Source organism: Paroedura picta, chromosome 6 (genome assembly GCF_049243985.1).
Source record: "Paroedura picta isolate Pp20150507F chromosome 6, Ppicta_v3.0, whole genome shotgun sequence".
NCBI classification, from domain to species: domain Eukaryota; kingdom Metazoa; phylum Chordata; class Lepidosauria; order Squamata; family Gekkonidae; genus Paroedura; species Paroedura picta.
In genome coordinates this window covers 63,602,694-63,623,872 of record NC_135374.1, presented here as the reverse complement: position 1 = coordinate 63,623,872, position 21,179 = coordinate 63,602,694, and the positions used below count along the sequence as shown (strand labels likewise).

At 41.0% G+C, this 21,179-nt stretch overlaps 1 protein-coding gene across 4 annotated transcripts; it reads left to right on the top strand.

Moving 5' to 3' along the window:
- The first annotated feature begins 321 nt into the window (after positions 1 to 321).
- On the top strand, positions 322 to 20,204 carry U2AF1 (U2 small nuclear RNA auxiliary factor 1). 4 transcript variants are annotated; one of them, XM_077342819.1, is made up of 9 exons: positions 324 to 489; positions 8,557 to 8,644; positions 10,093 to 10,123; positions 10,687 to 10,753; positions 14,008 to 14,057; positions 14,882 to 14,980; positions 16,216 to 16,349; positions 16,457 to 16,549; positions 19,515 to 20,204. In XM_077342819.1, exons 2-9 carry the CDS (start codon positions 8,598 to 8,600, stop codon positions 19,690 to 19,692), a joined length of 699 nt encoding a protein of 232 aa, XP_077198934.1. In that variant the 5' UTR covers positions 324 to 489; positions 8,557 to 8,597; the 3' UTR covers positions 19,693 to 20,204. The 4 variants fall into 4 exon arrangements, with proteins under 4 accessions (XP_077198932.1, XP_077198933.1, XP_077198934.1 ...); XM_077342817.1 differs by lacking the exons at positions 10,093 to 10,123; positions 10,687 to 10,753 and adding an exon at positions 11,505 to 11,571 and having other exon boundaries at positions 322 to 489; XM_077342818.1 differs by lacking the exon at positions 10,093 to 10,123 and having other exon boundaries at positions 322 to 489.
- Positions 20,205 to 21,179: the final 975 nt, after the last annotated feature.

The window sequence follows — 21,179 nt, the reverse complement described above, 5'->3', positions numbered from 1 at the left end:
AATTCAGAATGTTGCTAATTCTCAACTTTAAAAACTATGTACATCAGATGCAAATGTCATTTCGTGACTCAGAAATGGGTTATTTTTCTCAGAAATAAAAGCATCAACCTCAACAGCACAGAAGGCTGGCAGTGCAAGGATGATGGGAGGGGGTAAACTTTCTACAGCAAGGGCAGCGTACGTAACCCCGGAATGGCGGACATGGCAAAAAAAAAAAAAAAAAACCCAAACGGGCGGAAGCCCACAAAAATAACTGGCCGGCGGCGAGCATAGACGCATGCGTAGAACATCCCCTAGCCCCACCTTTCCGCCCTGATTGGTCGCCGGAGTTCGATCGTTCTAGAGAGCGTGGGGCGGAGGACGTTTCCGGCGCGGCGCTGTGACGCACGCTCTGGGAGCCGAGGCGTCCGGCGGGCGGGCGGCCGGGTAAGGCAGATTGTGGGAGATGGCGGAGTACCTGGCCTCCATCTTCGGCACCGAGAAAGACAAGTGAGTGGCGGTCGCCCCCTCCTTTTCCAGAGGGCCTATCTTGTCCCGCATAAGAGCGGGGAAAGGTGGGGGTGGGGACGGGGAGGCTGGCGGGGCCTCCGACGGCATCCTGGTGGGGCCAAGCATAACAATAGTTCCCCACGAGGAGCCTTTTCGCTTTTGCAGAAACACACGCACGATCGCGCATGGGCGGGGAGGGGCGAGTTTGCTGCCGTCCTGGCCATAAAAACACTCTAGCGCGTGCGCGAGCCTTTTGGCTCTTGATTGCCTTTGCTGCCGCCGGAGACTCCCTCGTGCGAACTTCAGCGGCGCTCCCGAGGAGAACTTGCCGGCGCACGCGCACCCGCCACCCCTCCCCCCCCGTCTGAAAAAATCGCGCGGTGGGCAGCAGTCATAACGGCCGCGCGCGCTCCCTTCTGGGAAAGGAGAAGAGGCGCTAATGGCGGGCTGCCGGCAGCGACGAGTTCCGCTTCCCCCCCCTCCCCCCATGCTCGGTTGCGGCGGGAAAGAGGGCGATTCTCGGCCCTCTCTTTACCTCTTAGCTAATCTCTTGCCCACTCCCGCAATGAAAAGTTGGCCTCTCTCTCTCTCTTTTCTACACAATCCATTAAAAGGACTCCGGGGGAGGGGCATCAAGTCGCAGCTGATTTAGGGCAGGCACATGGGATTTTCGAGGCAGAAGTCGTTGAGAGGCGCTTTGCCATTGCATGTCTCTGCGTGGCAACCCTGGACCTGGGCAGACCTTGTTTAGCTTCTAAAATGGGAGAGTGGCCTATCCAGATCACGGCTCGATGGAGATTACTCTCCGAAAATACCTTTAGGACATTCCTGATAGTTTTAGTAGGATTGAGACTTGTAGATCTCACTAGGAGCTCATGCTGATGTTGTGTTGAGCAAGTCTAAATGTATGCATTTTTATGTATAAGAATGCAGATGGATTCCTATACAAGCATTCTTTTAATGACTTGTTCTTATATTGAAGAAGAGTTCTTTTTATACCCCGCTCTTCAGTTCCTAAAGGAGGCTCAAAGTGGCTTACAGTCGCCTTCCCTTCTCCCCACAACAGACAACCTGAGGTAGGTGAGGCTGAGAGAGCCCTGAGATTACTGCTCCGTCAGAACAGTGGCAATCCCAAAGTCACCCAGTTGGCTGCATGTGGAGGAGCAAGGAATCAACCCCGGTTTGGCAGATTAGAAATTGCCGCTCCTAACCACTACACCAAGCTATACCAATTTATTATTTGAATTGTAAGATATCATGAGCAAGACTGTGAAGAGGAGGCATATAAATTTTCACGAATAAACTCTTTGCTCATATTTGGCAACATGTGGATACATGTATGTGCCCTTGCCCAAGTGGAAGAAGATTAAAATGATGTCCTGCATTTTGACTATTGCAGACTCCACTCAAGTGAGCCTAAGTTCCCTGCATTATAATTATTCTAACTTTCTCCTCCATTTCTTTCTTAATATCTGAAAGTGGTAGCACATAGCTATAAGGCAAATCTATTTGTTGTAATAGTTTTAAGTAGATCAACATGTTGCTGGGGGTTGGGTGAATAAACAGTGCAGATTGCAAGCAACACTAATTTCTATTTATGGATTAAAACTAGTATCAAAGCCCATTTTAAAAATGGGCTCCCTCCCAGCAGAAGCGTACCTGCAGGCCACAAAGCCCTGTTGCTGCTTCTTTCCTCGTGGGCAACAATGGAGGCTGCAGCCACAAGGCTTCTAGCAGGCAAGGAGGGAGGGTGGGAGCTGGAGGGGGAGGGCCAATCAGGGTGGACCTGGACAGACCAGGGCCCTGGACAGTCTCCTCCCAGGATGCTGTTTCCCAAATATATAAGGGAGCGAAATAGTGTTAAGGATTACTTCCTTGCAAAACACATTTCTAAACACTCTAAGCATCTAATAAAATGGGTCTTTCTGAACTGCAGGATCTAGCAAATGCTGGTTATCCCATATTTAAAACACGATGGCATTGCTAGGCTTACAATTAAGGTCAAAGTATTCTAAATTCCCCTTAAGGGTTGCAGTTTATTATCTAAGAACCCTGTGTTGCATTCTCTGAATCCTTTCACATAAGTAGATTGGTTGCATCCTGGAGGAAGATTTCCTCAGGCAGAAACTGTCACTTTCCACTTTGCCCTTGAGAGGAGAATCATATCTAGAAGAAGGAGTAATAGGATCTGATGCCAAATCTTGTCATTGATCAGGGGTACACATGCTGTATCTGCTTGTTAAATTTAACTCCATTTTAAATGGAAATAATGTAGATGTTTTAGATTTGGGAGAAGGAAATTAAACCATTCATGTATTTATATGGGCTTTAATTTACAATGATTTGCAGTCTACACCATTCTGGGTTCACAGGTGGTAATATGTTAGGAAAACTAATATACATTAAAATAGTTGTTTCTGAAATAATTTAGAACCATGAAGAGCTGTTTTAATTGAGCACAGCTTCCAGCAAGAACAACTTAGTGACTGCTAAAATAACCACATTTTGAGAAGTTTCTGATGAACAGCTTTCCTGTGGAGTTGTATAAACAGTACTAGTTTGTAACCGGCCTTGGGTCAGTGGTAGAGAATCAGCTTTGTATGTGTAAGGTGCCCTGTTCAGTCCATGACAGCTCCTGTTAAAGTACCCCAGGTAACAAATGTTATTTTTCTGTGCTAGAGACATTGGAGATGCATTGCTAGTCAGACAATATTGAGCTAGATCAGTGGTCCCCAACCTTTTTATCACCGGGGACCACACAACGCCTTTTACTGAGGCCCGGTGGGGGGGGTAGTTTACTCCTCTACTCTCAACCACTGCCCTAACGCTCTCTGATCTCTATGGTAATGTTTAAACATCCCTTCAAAATACAGACACGCCACAACAATGAACATAAGGAATATTTTATTTTCATGGAAATTTGAACTCATGACAATGACAAATCAATGGGAACCCTGAGCTTGTTTCTCTGCAACGAGATAGTCCCATCTGGGAGTGATGGGAGACAATGACACCCGAAGTGTGTTGTAAAGGGCCAGGGGGGGGATGAAGTAAAGGGCCGGGGGGGGGGGTGGAGAAGGAGTCCTTCGGGGCCCACCTCCAATTAGTCGAAGGACCACATTTGGTCTGTGGCCCACAGGTTGGGGATCGCTAAGCTAGATGATTCATTATAAGACAGTTGTGTAGCTCCTAATCAAGAACACTAATATATAACATCAATCAAGAATGATTTCTGTGAGCCATAGGGGAAACTATTACTGCCAGTTCTAAAATACTTTAAGTTTATGTATCAAAGAGGTGCATACTTATCCAATACATATCTGGTAATTTAGTCCTCCATACTTGATAAGAAAGAGCCTCTTGTGTCGCATAGTGGTAAGGCAGCAGACATGCAGTCTGAAAGCTCTGCCCTTGAGGCTGGGAGTTCAATCCCAGCAGTCAGCTTGAGGTCAACTCAGCCTTCCATCCTTCCGAGGTCGGTAAAATGAGTACCCAGCTTGCTGGGGGGTAAATGGTAATGACTGGGGAAGGCACTGGCAAACCACCCCATATTGAGTCTGTCATGAAAACGCTAGAGGGCGTCACCCCAAGGGTCAGACATGACCCGGTGCTTGCACAGGGGATACCTTTACCTTTACTAGATAAGAACATAAGGCCCAAGCTAGATCAGAGCAGTGATCCATCTAGACCAGGGGTCCTCAAACTTTTAAAACAGGGGGCCAGTTCACTGTCCCTCAGACCATTGGAGGGCCGGACTATCGTTTTTTAAAAAAAAAAACTGAACAATTTCCTATGTATACTGCACATATCTTATTTTGAAGATAAAATGAAGAAGCCTCACCAGTGCCCATATTGGTGGAACTCCACTTTTATTTCAGGCTCAAACTGGTGTGGTGTGGGAACCGGCACAATTACAGAGTCGGTCCCTCCACCACCATTCCAGTTCACACTACCCTGTGCAAACTGCACTGCGATTTGTGAACTCGCATAGGAATCTGATTGCATAGGTGAGATTAAGACCCATGCAATCAGATTCCACTGCAGGAAAAAAGAAGGCACATATGCCTTTTTTCTTCCAAATTTAATGTGAGTTCAGCCATACAAGCACATGGCTGAACTTGCACTGCTCAGAGATCACAACAGTGTGAACCAGGGCTTACACAGCACACAGCATACAACATCATACACAACTGAATAGCAATCAGAATATAAATGCAGTTTGGTGTAGTGGTTAGGAGTGTGGACTTCTAATCTGGCATGCCAGGTTCAATTCTGCACTCCCCACATGCAGCCAGCCACCTTGGGCTCACCACAGCACTGATAAAGGCTGATCTGACCGAGCATGAATCTCAGGGCTCTCTCAGTCTCACCCACCTCACAGGGTGTCTGTTGTGGGGAGAGGAAAGGGAAGGCGGCCGTAAGCCACTTTGAGTCTCCTTCGGGTAGAGAAAAGCGGCATATAAGAACCAACTCTTCTTCTCCTTCAGTAATCTCAGGGCTCTCTCATCCTCCCCTCCCTCACAGGGTGTCTGTTGTGGGGAGAGGAAAGGGAAGGTGACTGTAAGCCACTTTGAGACTCCTTTGGGTAGAGAAAAGCAGCATAGAAGAACCAACTCTTCTTCTTCAGTAATCTCAGGGCTCTCTCAGCCTCCCCTCCCTCACAGGGTGTCTGTTGTGGGGAAGGGAAGGGGATTGTAAGCCGCTTCAGATTCCTTCAGGTAAAGAAAAGCGGCATATAAGAGCCAACTCTTCTTCTTCTTCTACTGTCAATTAAATTGGGTTTCCTACTCCTTCGCTGTCTGCAGAGCTGGATTAAGTTCCCATGCAATAACACTGAGCACTGACCATTTGCATTTCCTCTGAGCACTGACAATTTGCATTATCATTGTTATGCCACCCACCTAGAAACCACCCCAACCAACTAACCAACTTCAAAAAAAGGCTCTCCTTATGTTAAAAAAAAATCCTAATTGTTTTAACGTGGTGGGGGGGCGGGTCTCTCTTCGGAGGAAAGCAGCAAAAAGAGCTTGGCAAAAGAGATCCGACGGGAAGGTGGGGGGGGGGGGGGTAAAGATTAAAATCCTTGCAAGAGCAGTTTTTCTAAGGCAGCCGCTGTGCGCTGCAGACCCTGCGCTGCTTTGTAAACCTCATTTTCCTGTTGCTACTCTAAGCTCAAGCCAACTAACCAACTTAAGAAAAAAGGCTCTCCTAACGTAAAAAAAAAAATCCTAGCTTGTTTTTAACCTCGATCAGGCAGCCGCTGGCTTTCCACAGGCACACTCGTTATCCCTCCAATCACGCCAGAGACAGAATGAAGAGACGGAGAAAAGGCGGGACTCAGAGATTGCAGCTCAAATTTCACACATGCGCACCGCAGGGAGTCGGCTGCTGACAGGCGGCTGGAGGGAAAAACACCCGGCGGGCCAGATAAAAATCGTCCGGGGGCCGGATTTGGCCCGCGGGCCGTAGTTTGAGGACCCCTGATCTAGACCAACCTGTATTTCAGAAACAGCCAACCAGGGTCAGCAAACAGGTCATAGTGGCAAGGCCTTTCCTCTGATCCAACCTTCCAGTACTGGTATGCAGAGGGTTGTTTCTGCTGTATATAAGGTTCCCTTTACCCTCCACTGTTAGTTGCCATTGATATATCTATCCTCCAACAATCTGTGTAATTCTTTTAAAATAATTTGCACTTGTGGACACCAGTACATCTGGCAGTAAATTCCACTATGTAATTCCTCATTGAATAAAGTAGCACTTCCTCTTGTCTCTTTTGGGCCTCTGCACCTCACTTTCATTAGATGTCCCTGAGTTCTAGTCTTAAGAGTTCTAGTCTATCTACTTTCTCCAGCCCATGCATAATTTCATAAACTATCTTTGTCACCCTTACAACCATATTTTTTGAGACTGAAATGTCCCAGGCTTTCTACTGTTTCATCATATAAAGCTTCTCCAATCCCTTGATCATCTTGGATGCCTTCAGTACTATATCCAGAATCATTTTTAAGATATGGCAATCAAACTTTGCACAATATATCAAATGAGGCTGCATCATAGCCCTTTCAAAGGGCATTCCAGTGTTGGCCAGTTTATTTTCCCTCCCTCTCCTAATAATCACTAGCACTGAGCTTTGATTTTCCCAATGCTCTCAATCACTGAATCAGTATTGTCATCACGCTTTCTACTACAGTCATCCATTTCTGAGCAAATTTAAGTGAAACAGCTTTAGAGGTGCAAAATAATAAGGTATAGGCCTCTATTTTGTGCAGCTAGATTAAACTGATTATAGACCTTTCTAGCCAGTGAAGAGTCTAGCATTTTTAACACAAGTAGTGAATGGGATTTTGAAAGCATAAGTGTTACTAGACTAGATGTGGTTCGTGACCATACTGTGGGGTTTGTAGCTTTAAGGCCTAAACACAGGTGGACTTGGTTTGGTCAGTAGTTGATGCAGACCATTTTTCAGAACTAAGGATGAATTTGCGACTTATTTCCTACTCTTATCTCATGAACTCAAGGTGGTTTATATCATAAAATCACATCTAGATAAAATATGGCAATAAAAACAACATTACTAAATTAACAAAATCTAAATCAAATTACAGTCGCCTTCTAGTAGTTATTCTTATCCTAAAAAAAGGAGAGAGGAGGTGGGAGGATCTTCTTAGCCCAATATGGCCTATAAACAAGGATTTGGTGGGGAGAATAGCATAGTTCAGATGTCACTTCAGGCCTCAACTGTAGGCCTAGCGCAATGGGATATCCAAGGAGAGGTGGTCTCGCAGGTACAATGGCTGTCATTCAGACCTTGAATCTGATTCAGTCTGCAATCGAGCCAGAGCACACGTTTTATATGTGTCTCCTACTGAGTCCATGTAAGGACTTGTGCATCTGCATTCTGGATGTTGAAGTTTCCAGAGCAGCTTCAAGGGTAGCTCTGCCTAGAACAAGTTGCAATAATCCTATCTGGAGATGGCTGTTGCATGAGTCACAGTAACTAGGTCAGACTCATTAGATGGGGCACTAACTGCTGCACCTGGCAAAAATGATAAAAAGCCAGACTTGTGACCTGGACCTCTATAGACAAGGAGACACCCAGGATCATACCCTGGCTCTTGACAGTCACCAAAGTTGTTAATTGGACACCTACAGGAGTTGAGAACTGTAGCGACCCATCTAAGGCTTGCCAACCCATCCAGAGGACCTCCGCCTTAGCTAGATTCAGTTTGAGCCATTCTGCCACAGCCTCCAAACATCTGTCATGTTGAGGAAAAATCTGACTGTTCATCAGCAGATATAGCTGGATGTCATCAGCATCTCTCTCCTATTGTCACCCTCCGTCCCCAACTTTGGAGGAAAAATTGTGGCCATTTAAGGGCCCTACCTTGAACCCCCATTTTATCTAGGCAGCGGATTAAAAGCCCAAAATAGACTTGATTGAACATTGCCTTTAGATCTAATCATGGCAGCAGTGCTGACCCACCTAGTAGGCAGTTCTTCACCACTGAAAACCACTTTCTAAAATATGGTATCTCTAGTAATCATTTGAGGTTTGGATCTTGGGCTGATTTAGGTGCATCAGTACTGTTTGTTACACAAATATGCTGAAAAAATGCAGATTAAAATGAAACGTATTTTATGATGTAGACGTGTACATTTATACTTTAAAGCTTTCTTAGATATTGTGCAAGAATAAGGAAAAAAACCTTTCATAAAGGAAGAGTGAGTGAGGAAGCAAGACAAATACATGACTTATAGACAGAGAGGCCCATGACATTGTTTGATTACATTCTTCATGGTAGCATGCAAATATATGTTGCAAATGCAATGTTGATCTTTTTGCCCTATTAAACTTCTATGATGATTTCTGTTGCTGGAAACCATCATTATCAAATACTGAGTTGCCTTACTTTTGGAATTGGGAAAAGGGAAGTTACTGGACAGAGGAACCTACATATTTAATGAATATTTAATGCAACACAGTGCTTATTATTAAATATATGGAGGGAGGGAAGTCAACAGGGGCATCATAGATACCTACAAAGATCTTGTGGTTTTTGCTTTCAGAGTCAACTGTTCTTTTTATTTCAAAATTGGAGCATGTCGTCATGGAGACCGATGTTCTAGACTGCACAATAAGCCAACATTTAGCCAGGTTTGTGTAATTTCTTTTTGTTTGTAAAATGGCCATGCACAACTGTTAATGAAGGCATGACTTTCTGAGTTTTAGATATACTGATATAAGTCTTCTGAATCTCTAAAAGTTTTGTTTATAGATTTACCTCAGTGTTGCAATTTATTTTTACCACCTATCTTTTAAAATTCTTTTCACCTTTAATCATTTCAGGAAATGTTTTTCTAAGTTCACCAGTAGTAGAGGTCAGCCAGTGGTAACCTTTGGTGTGATATGCTGCTGTAGTGATATTTGGATATGGTAAATGCTTAATACTCTGTACTGCACCTAACTTTGTTGGTACAGATGGATAGATTTTTAAAATAAAAGAATACTGTGAAATGAGGAAAACCCCAATTCATTTTCTTCCAGTAGTAAAATTTATTCAGAAAGCTGATGTTGTTTCCCCAGAAATTTACTCAAGGTAGCTCACAAAGTAAAACAATAGCCATAAAAACAATTTAAGAATCATGAAACCAACATTCCATAGACTAAATGACATTCATAAAGTACTCCACAGGCTAGAAGCAGATTATTAAAAACAGCTTTAAAAAGTTAAAAGCTGGGTAAAAAAATGTTTTGGCACCCAAAGGACAGTAAGGGAGGCGCTAGATGAGCCTAGAGGGAGAAGACATTCCAAAGGCCAAGTACCAGCAGTGGAAAATACAGATTTTTCCTAGCAGACCCATTTTCAAACAAGATTTGCAAATCAGTATTTAGTGATTTGCTTGTTTGCTGTTTAGAATGAATTAATGAGCATATAGTACAGCATATTCACTTTTAAACTGGCTGTGACAAAAGAAGTGTTTAATGTTTTTCCCCACTGTATTTGTAAGGGTGCTAATAGTGACTAGATGATTTTATTTCCTCTGAATTTAGAACAGCAGAACTTTTAAGCCTTTTTCTGGCATTTTCACTAATATCATGATCTTCAGACCAGTCCCTTAATGCATGTATCACATTTTTATATATAGACGGTTGTGCTTGCCTTCCAATCATCATCAGATAACATAAAGCAGTTAAATTTGAGATGATGGTGACCCATTTACTTGTAATCAAGTAGTTGTGCTTATTGGGATGCTAAGACACTGGACAAACTACCTGAGGGTTAGGAAATGACTGTAGAGATTTCTGCCAGCTAGCATGAGCATAAAACATTGAGGTTTAAAGTCAGTGGGATTGCTGCAAACCGGGGACAGTTTAGACAGCAATCACCCACTTATGTGTAGCCAAAGACAGGTTGTTAACACTGGCTGGTTTTGTAAAAAGAAAGTCTAAAAATAGTTATTTAATGAACCAGTACATTCAGTTTGAATGAAAGGTCATGCAAACTAACAGTATTTGAATAACTTTAAGCAGCTTACACTAATATGGACTTTAAAACTCTTAAGATGTTAGATTACTAACTTAAACATGGTTTGTTTTTTCAGACAACTTGATATTAAGAAGAACGATACAAATGTAAGGTTTCAAGTCTGCCTGGGCAAACTCTTCAAGTAGAAAGCACAAAGACTGAAAGGATATTCTTTCTTTAAAGATCTACAAAAAGTGGACACTTAGAAACTCGTATTATTTAAACAGAAATTCCACCAAGAAAATGCTTCATAAGAGAAAGTGGAGATGTATCGCTTGTGGCTGTGACCTTTGGTACAATGGTGTTGTATGCCGTGGGCTTTTGTAAACCTCTGTACTGAATGGAGTTAAAATTAGATTATAATTTGAAATCTGCTTTACAAAGTACATAGAGACTGGATGATGAATTCCTCTTTGGGGATGTCAACTAAGGATGCTTCCTTAGATAAGCCAAATAAAGCGGCTTCTTGGTGAAATCGAGCACTGTTTTCATAATATGATAGTTTGATTGGTGTTTCAAGACACTGAGCAATTACCGAAGAGGAGAAAATAGCATACCACTTGAATAAAATGGAATATTAAGCTGTTCAGAAAAAGTTGTCTCTTTGCAATTGTCTTATTATATGCACAGCAGCCAGTAGAATTCCCCTTTTTATTTTTTTTCCCCGCAGACCATCTTGATTCAAAACATCTATCGTAATCCCCAAAACAGTGCACAGACGGCTGACGGCTCACACTGTAAGTCCCACAGTTGGAGAAATTTTTTTTAAGAATGGTGTTAAAGAGCCCATTCCTAAATATGAGAAAATCATGTGGCTTCTGAGCTGCTGACATAAAGCTGTTGCAAACAGGACAAGTGACGGAACTCTTACACACTGATCAAGAATTTGTTAAATGCCTTTGGCTTTGCAAAAAGAATGGCAATCAGTAAGGACAAGCTTACTGTATTTTTTGGTTCAAAACTGTGAGGACACAAACATTAACATGTTCTCTTTTTTATCTTCTTAAAAGTAAGCACTGGGCATTTATCAAATGGCTTTTTTTCTTTTTTTAATTTGAAGGTACAGGCATTTTTGCCATATACGGTAAGTTAAATTTGGGTTTATTTCATCTTAACATTCTTAGGGAATAGAGATTTCATAACAACATTATAATTGTATGTTACAGCGGAGACTAGTTCCTGACAATTCATAGACATATTTATGACTTAAGGGTCAAATATAATTATGTACTTGAGTACAAAAACAGTACTCCGGTGCTGTTTGCAATTTAAATAAATACAATAATAAGTGTTGTGAAATCTCTATTTTTTTAATGTTAGGGTGATTCAGAATGCTCACACGTTGAGTGGCACGTATTTCCCTTTTGGGGAGAAATAACATTCTCTCTTTCAGCACTGAGACTCAGCTAAAAGTCATCACCACAAGGAAACCAGTTTCTTGTTAAACTTATTTTCCATAATATAAAGTTGTTGCGTTTTGTATTTCAGACCATTGCCCTCTTGAACATTTACCGTAACCCTCAAAACTCTTCCCAGTCTGCTGACGGTTTGCGCTGTAAGTTCATACAAGTTCCTTCACTGGTTCCCTGGGCTTGATTGTCAGAGCTCAGTGTCAACTGAAGCTGGTCTACCATTTTTAGTTTAACGGAGCAAACTGACTGCCTTTAATTTAAATGACTCAAGAATTTTTTTATCCTAATTCCTTTTATGCCAAGACATTTTGTTTCTTCTGAAACTTTGGCTACCTCCCATTTTATATATATCATTGTTTTTTTTTTAAGGAACACTTTTAAAAGTCTCCTTAAGCCATTGCTGTCAATCCCATGCCTGCCCCTGGTTCCTATCATTTCAGTGTTCTTGATATATATATATATATATATTTAATTAATAATATACAATAATATTATCTAAAACTAGGCCATCAGCATATTTAATCCAAATACCTTTCCCAGCTGTGTAGATGTTAAAATCATTTGAGATCTCTGCATAAGTCTACTTAAAATTACTTACTTTCTTTTAAAATCTGAAATTGTTAACTGGTGGGTATTTCATCTAGTATGGGGAGGGAGATGGGGAGTGTGGGGACGGTCTCACCTTAATTATTAATGCCTGTGCAGTTCTGAATGGCAAAAAGCTACTTGTCTACTGTATACCAGTAGAAGTGAGTAAAAGGAAAAGAACTGAGTTAATCTGCGATTTGCTCGTGAAGCAGTTAAACAATGCAATGTTAGGGAATTTATCGTCATGCAAAATCTATTTACAGTGTTCTTGCACTGCTAAACAATATGCTTGGGCTAAAATTTTCACCAATCTGGTAATTAATGCATACTTGAGCCACATGGTCTGCTGTGGAGGTGTTAAATATTAATTTGCCAAGAGAATCACTGGCTTAAACAAATGTAGTTGTGGTAGCAAATCATTTTAAAAGTCATTTTAATGGATTCAAACATAGAGGTTAAAACCATGACTTCAGATGGTAATTATACTTAACAAACCAACAGCTTTTGGGCTGTTTAAGCAATGCATGTTACAGATAATTTGGCTAGCAAATATTTCCATTGTTTAACTATTATTTTCCAAGGATATCCTGCAGTAGCATCAGTTCTTTCTAGTCTAGTCTTCTGGTGGTGTATTCAGCCTAATACTGCACCATCACTTAATTTGGTTTGTTTAGTTTTTTTACAGGAGAATGGTTGTATTAAGGTTCAGTACACTCAACATATGGCAACAATTGATTACCATCTTCCAGAAACACAAAATTAAATATTCAAATCCTGCCAGTGCAGTTTTGCTGATGGCACATGTATGAGAAAGTGGTTGACTATTAAACTCTCTGTAGCAGGTTTGGGATAATTTAATACATTTTTAAAAGCTTATGATGGAAGGTTTTCAGTACATTGTGTATATGGAGAACACAATCTAAATATTTAGAGTGTAATTTGACGAGTCCCTCTTTAATTATACTGTAGACATCAGAGTAGCCATAGGTCATTGTAGCCATAGTTTAACAGACATGGATCCAATTGACTGGGATATTTTTTCTTTATTTACATTGGACGGTTGGGAATAGATGCATATGAAAATCTATTGAGTTCTCCCATGCTAGAATATTGCAGATCCTGCAGTATTCTAGAATGTTCCACAATGTGAAACAAGGAAATGCTTTCCATGACTACAATTGTTCCATTGGATCAGGCCATTTATCAGATATTCACAAACAAAACTAGTTTTAAAATTGCATGAATGTGTTTTGAACCACTGTAGAGCTGTCAGTTTTTGCCATACATGCCACTTTGAAATGTATAAAGCCTTCACCTGCTTTCTTATGAAAAGGTGAACTAGTTGTTGGCAAGGACAAGACGTAATAAAGAATTAGTTGCTTTAACTGTTCCAGAGAATTGTGAAAAACATAATTGGTTGATGAGCAGACTAGGGGGAAAAAACAGCCATCAGCATTTTGAGAAAATGAAAAAATGCTAGTGTAATAAATGTATTCCGTAAATTGTATTGATTGTGAGTTGTTTTAATTACACCAGCAAGCAAATTTTAGTATATTTGCTTTTAAGATTAATAATCTTTTAACTTGAAATTCCCTTATAGAATGTCTTACTGGCTCCTTATTTGATTCCCGGTAATCCAAAGGTGGTTATGAAAAACTACTGTGTTAAAACTAAAACAGTTGGAGCTAATCATCAGATCAGTTTCTTTAGATTAAGTCAGTTTTCTTCTTTAGATTAAGCCAGTTTCTCCATAAATTTGTTCCTTCATTGGGATGTTATAAAACTTTTTAAAAAATTGCTTTGATCTTCTTTCTTTAGAGCCTTACGGAATTTCTGATGGTTCACTCATAATGGTTAGCTTTGTATTACACATATTTTACTCCAGTAGATGGCTTCTTCTGACATTTCTCTTAAGAATATTTTGTGATGTGCTCAAAGTCCTTTTTACAGTTAGAAACTAGACTCTAACTAATATGACTTGATGTTTGCAGGTGCTGTGAGCGATGTTGAAATGCAAGAACATTATGATGAATTCTTTGAGGTACGTTAGACTGAATGATACATTGTAACAGAAATTAAAGTTATGAAGCTTCTCTTGAAGGAAAAAGAAAATCAGTAGTTTCAGTCAGAACTCTGTCAGTATAATGAATTATTTTTAATATTTTGATGATGATGATTTGTTGGCATTGTATGGTACAAAGAAGGATCATAGCATTAGATCTAAAATATATAAAAAGTTAAAAGAGTTTAGTCACTGAACATATCTGCCTTCTTTATAAGTGCTACCCAAAATGCTGCTTCTGAAGGCCAGGCAACTATTAGAACAGCATGAGATGTTGCTGAAGGGAAGGAGGCAAATGCAGAAACAGCTTGTGCACACATCCAAACAGAAGTATTGTCCAATGACTAGTTTGGACTCACCCATAGTCTCGTCCAGGAATATTTACAGTTGAACAAGATAAGTGGAAGCAGGAGGTGTGGATTGACAAATGATAATAGATGTGCAGATGGTTTGGGGCTGTGGGAGTTCAGGAGGATGCTTGCTGAAAATCTTGAGCTCTTCACTTGGTGTGACTTTGAGGAAAGGCTTTAATCAAACAATCTAGTTCAGAGCTGTAGCATCGCCTGAAATAGTTATTAATAGATTACAAAGAAGTTTTATGTTTCAGATGTGAGGTAAAAGTTGCCTCACTGTTTATAAACACTGCAATAAGCAAGATTGCTTGTAGCCAAAAAAAGAAACAGAAGAATGAGATGTAATGTTTAGTTTGCAGTTAATAGCATCAATTTATAGGCTTGACAATGCCTGTAAACTACAGACATATCAAATTAATACTATGATCTTTTTGTGTGTTCTAAATTCAGGAGGTCTTCACAGAAATGGAGGAAAAATATGGTGAAGTAGAGGAAATGAACGTCTGTGATAATCTTGGTGATCATCTTGTTGGAAATGTATACGTCAAGGTATGATATAAAGACAAATGTGTTGATCAGAATGAAGACGTATTGCATAGTGTGTTTGAAAACACATTTTGAATGGTGATTCAGTGAGCCCATAAAAGTCACATAAATAAATATTTAAAAGTTTTGCTTTATGAAAAGTAGGTTTCTTAGAGCATGTTTACCATATTTTTGGATAGTTTATCCTGAACTGTTGTCATAGTCCATCAAGGGAGACCTGTATGTAGAAGTACTTACAATATTAAGATCTGTATTTGAATCTTTTAACTGGATTTTGCTCATGTATTTCAAAACTTCAGAGGGAAAATATGTGTGCAGTCCCACCCTGTGTTTCAAGCAGCTGCATATACAAGCCATGTATTACAACTTGTGCACCCAGAGCAGAAGACTATCCCTAGCTCTACAGACTAGTCTGAAGCATTTTATTATGAATATATAAATTCTCAAGTTTATACTTACACATCTCAGTATGACTCATAATTGGAGCTACTTGGTAAATACTATTGGATAAGTATTTTAGATCCTTTTGTGAAGAAAATGCATTTTATTGAAATTCATTCCATAATTATTCTTAACAGAATTACACTTTAAGGTAATGAAAGAATTTGAAGAGCGATATATTAAAGCAGTTGTAACCAAATTATACTGTCACATCAGAAGCATTAAATAAGACTGACAGTGGATTGATGCTATATCTAGGGATATTTGTGAGCTAACATTAAACCCAAAATACCATGTTTTATTTTGGCTTAGAGGTATCTGACATACTCATGAAATATTGAGAGTAACACATTTATTTCCTGGGATTTCAACAGTATTTTGGGTTCCAGGCTGGCACCAGAAGATATTGGGGTCGGGAGGAGGGAGTGTGCCCCAGTTGGTCTGCAATTCATCAGCCCTGCATAATCTTCAGCATTGAATCAGTCACACTACGTATAACACAACCTGAATTATTGTCATAACATTTCTTATCCTCTTGGTGTAATACAGCCATGCTAATTCTGAGATTGGTTAAAACTTTATCCTATACTTTGTAATTTTGGGAGAGTCCAAATTAGTATTTCACAATTTCTGCAAGAAATGTTTAGTTGCCTGTGTAGTCATTACCCTGGAGGTCAGACTGTGTAAATCAACCTGACTGGGCCTGTGAGATAATTTTTTGGGTTCACTGTTCAAGAATTTACACTGAACATCCATTGATATAGAGAGGCTTCATTTTTGTAAACATACCTTTTCAGTTTCGACGTGAAGAAGATGCAGAAAAAGCTGTGATTGATCTGAACAACCGCTGGTTTAATGGACAGCCAATTCATGCTGAGCTCTCCCCTGTGACAGACTTCAGAGAAGCTTGCTGCCGCCAGTATGAAATGGGGTAATTAACCAGTCTTTTTGTCTGCTATGGTAACATTTACAAAGTTACTCCAGAGAGCAGAAATATAACATTTCCTTTTCAAAACCTGCTCAATTACTTTTTTTCAGGGAGTGTACACGGGGCGGTTTCTGTAACTTTATGCATTTGAAACCCATTTCTCGAGAGTTGCGACGTGAACTGTATGGCCGCCGCCGCAAGAAGTAAGTAATGTTTTAAAAACTGCTGCGTACAATTTTTAAAATACGCGCTTTTCCACAATTTTGGTTAAAAGCAGCAGTATTGATGTGATACTGCATATTCCCACCTTCACTAATTTGTCTCTTGATGATGCTGTAAACTGATCTAGAGTCACAAATCTTGGTCACTTAACCTTACATTTCAATTAATATTATTAATGAATATAAATAATGTCTGCCTAAGGGTTACTGGGTTCAGTGTTTGAGAAGTTGCTGCCATATTGTTTCTGATGGAAGTTGCAACCTGATTAGTTTACTGTACAGGTGGTGGTGTCATAATGCGATGATTGAAGAGCATAAGTGTTACCAGAGAGCTAAGTAGAACTGGTCTATTGATTCAATAAGCTATTCAGTTGTGGTAAAACAAATTTGGTATTCACTAAAACTGTTGCTTACTGTGCCTTTTAGGATCTAAGAGATTAATACTGATGGCCCCTATAGACATAATGCCAACATTTAACAGTGACAAAAATAACTTCAGTATTGCTGTTAGACAGAAATCACTAAATTATCAACAGGCTGATAAGCTAAGAAACTGTCCAAAACTATGTTAGGGTGTTTTCATGTAGCAAGTACATATACGAATCAAAGGTAGTAGGGAACAGAATCAAGCATACTTAAGTGATTAGTTTCAAATGAATATGCGTGTTGGTCTGAAGTAGCACCTTTAAGACCAACAAAGATGTACTCTTTGTGATTAGTGTCACAACATATATAGCTAATAATAAAACAGGATTTCAAAGGATTGTCTCAATGGAATGTTGAGATTGCTTGTAAAAGTATTCCAGGTTGTATATTCCTGATAAGACTGTTGACTTCTTAAAGTCTGGAGGAAGGACTTAATGGTTCAGTTCCTGCTTAGAATTTTTGTAGGCATATGGAATAGGGGTGCCAGTACTCTGCGTGCTCCAATGCCAAGATGCTGTTCCTGAGGAATAAGGAACCTCCAAGAGTAGGCTTGGTGGGAATAAGAAATGTTCTGCAGCAAGGAGGTATTGGTGAAGAGTCTCATCCTCTTTGTCATGGAAACCTTTAGGGGGGATCTAAGTCTATACAAGAGCCTCTTGTGGCGCAGAGTGGTAAGGCAGCCGTCTGAAAGCTTTGCCCATGAGGCTGGGAGTTCAATCCCAGCAGCCGGCTCAAGGTTGACTCAGCCTTCCATCCTTCCGAGGTCGGTAAAATGAGTACCCAGCTTGCTGGGGGGTAAACGGTAATGACTGGGGAAGGCACTGGCAAACCACCCCGTATTGAGTCTGCCATGAAAACGCTAGAGGGCGTCACCCCAAGGGTCAGACATGACTCAGTGCTTGCACAGGGGATACCTTTACCTTAAGTCTATACAACAATTATGTTGTTAATTTCTTTAGAGCCTGTTACCATATTGAAATCATGTTTCTCAGTTACTTGAAGCAGTGTAAGGGAAGAAATTGTAGTGCCGCTTAAAATATACGGAAGCAGCAGTGTATGGTTCTTTAACCAAGAAAGCAGTTTTCAGAGATGGGGTTATTCTGTCATTTCAGCCAAGGAGGCACAATAATTCATAAAGATAAGGAACCATCTGAACATGACCACAGAGTATGGCACTAAAATATGTAAAATTGGAGAGGGGGGTATCCCTGCAAACCCTGGGAAAACCCCCTACCCAATTTGCAGAATTTTTTTAAAAACAATAATGCTTTTAAAAATGTCCCCCAAAATCTCAAGGCCAGAATTATGGGTTTGCCTAGCAAACCCATATAACTTGATATTTTAAGTGGTTGTGGGGAAGCTCAGGGATAGGGATGCGTGCTTCAGCTCGGCCGAAAAACCTATGAGGTATGACTGCCTCGGAAACAAATTGGACAAAGGCAGTCCTAGGCAGCAAACCCCATGGTTGCCATTGTTGTGAGTTTATTGTCTTATGGGCGCTTTAATGGGGAATTTTAATGTTTCTAATGTATTGGTACATTAAATGTTGTAAACCGCCGCAAGCCGGTTCTCCACGAGCGGTGGTCATACAAATCAAATGATAAATAAATAAATCCGAGGCAGCTGTTCCGAGGCATGCTTTGGGGCACTCTGAGGTGCCTTGGATCCAAGGAAAGGCAGGCCGGGCACACCCCTTCCTATCCCCCAGAGGAGGAGGACAAGGAGAACCCGTCTGCCCACCCCCTCCATTCCTTCACCTCCCCACATGGCAGGCCTTCCCGGTGGCTGGGCTCTGCTTTAATGTGTGACTGCCGGCTGGCACACCACCACCCCTGCTCTCGCTCTGCAGCAGCATGAAGCTGCCGGCCAGTACACCACCACGGCTGTTGCTCTTGCTCTGCTGCAGCGTGAGGCAGCTGGTCTGCCGCCACCCCTGCTCTCCTCACCATGGTGACTCTGGCCTCCGAAGTGCCGCCTCAGAGATCCCCGAGGCTTTGGAGATCACCAAGTCAGTGTCTACTGAGGCGGCTTCCTAAGAAGCTGAGGTGGTCCGGACCAGAAGGTCGGTGCACATATGCCTACCTGGGGAAGAAAGGGAAAATCGTAACAAAACCAGAAGAAAAGGGCAGGAAGGTGGCAGGAAAGAGGGAAGGAAAGAGGGAGAGGCAGTAGGAGGAAGTGAGGATGAGGAGAAAGTGATTGGAGGGTGCAGCAGTTAGCGGGGGAAGAGACATGGTATCTGCATGGGGGCTGTGGGCAGATGGGATTTTACTTTCAGTATCTATATATTAGCAAATGTTTGTATAACATTTTCTAGCAAGTAAGCACTACTCTAAAAGTTTTCCATATATTTCACTGGTGAGGCTGGTCTCCCTATGTTAAAGCTACAGGGACTTCTATAACATCCTTAAATTAGATAGTGTTGTTTGTTTAATTTTGGTATTTTTGTTCATGCCATCACTACCTATTCATGCACAATCTGCAATAATTTCTCCTTATATTCTTTTTTTTCCCCTGCCAGGCATAGATCTAGATCAAGGTCCCGTGAGCGCCGCTCTAGATCCAGAGATCGTGGTCGTGGTGGAGGTGGTGGAGGTGGTGGTGGTGGAGGAGGAGGAGGAGGAGGAGGCGGCGGCGGCGGCGGCCGAGAGCGTGATAGAAGGCGGTCAAGAGATCGTGAAAGATCGGGGCGATTCTGAGCCATACCATTTCTACCTTGTCTGTTAGAAAGTGTTGTAGTTGATTGACCAAACAGTTCATAATGGAAATTTTTTTAAAAAATGGGCTTCTGAATAAAAATTTGTAGTGATAAAGTCCCCCCCCTTTTTTTTTTTTAATAACTGGTTTCTTATGGAATAATCTATCATTTCTCTGACAAATGACTGGGGTAATAATTGCAATGAACTGCAGATCATCCAGTTTCTGCATTTGTATAAGAATGAAATTGTTTTTGTATATAATATAAAATATTGTATAAACTAACAATTTCATCCATATTCAACTATAAAATACATGAAAAATATGCTTAAGTCATTTAAAGTTTCCTTCTGTTCTGTCTGCTTACTTAGGTTAGTTTAGACACATCTAAAGGAAAGAACATTTCTTTAATCAGTCAGAATGCTTAGTTGCATAAAATGTATGTTTCTTTCGTTAAGAAATTTGTGCTCTGTGAATGTGACATTTACAATAAATCCAATTTTTTGACTTAAAAGCCTATTCTGTAGGCCCTCCTGACTTAGTTTAGTTGCTACCATATCAAATTTGAGTTATTTTGTTTTCATGCGTAACCTTTTTAGTTGTTTTTCAAAAGTGCCATATTAAAGTGAAAGATGAAATTTCTGTCTCAAAAAAATAAGAAAGGAGTTGTGAGGATCTTACTACAGCATCATTGTGAAAGTGTTACTGGGATAAGTCACTTGATATGGGTTCTTAGTCTAGCCTTAAAAATAACTTTACAAGATAATAGGCTGCCAACACATTTTCTTTGGTATTCTATGAAACAGCAGAATGAGGCTGTAACTAGACATAACAGTATGGCTGCCATCGGGATCAGCACCTCCACAGTAACTTTTCTCTCATCCTTATGAGAGTAATGCAAATCACGTGACACATCACCATGCTGGGTTTCCTATCCTCATGCATTTCATTAGCTATTGCTTGTGGAAAACTAGGGTGTTATTTTGTATAACCAGATGGTAGTAACAATGAGGCAACCCAGGGCTACCATTTTGTTTATTTAGTCGTTCTGCTTCTATACTGCTCTTCACTTGACACCTTGGGGTGGTGTACATAGAACATACAAACTAGAAAATGTATTATAACATTTGTAACTAAGAAAATATAACTAATATATAACGTAACAGATCACAAAGAATGGCTTAACACAGTGGTCCCCAACCGCCAGGCTGGGCCCCAGTGCCGGGCCACGGCTCCCCCCCCCCTCGTAGTGAGAAATTTCCCAGGCCATAAGCAAATTGGCCGATTAGCTTGTGGCCTGGCAAGCATCTTTTTGCAGGAGCGGGGGGGGGGAGCACGGCTGCCGGCACAAACATGCATGTGCGGCAGTTTCGTGCAAGCGCGCATGTGTGAAATTGCCGTGCATGCACATTTGCGGCCACACATGGTGCAAACGCGCATGCACGGGCCTGCCATGCATGCACATTTGCCCATGGGCTGCCGCACATTC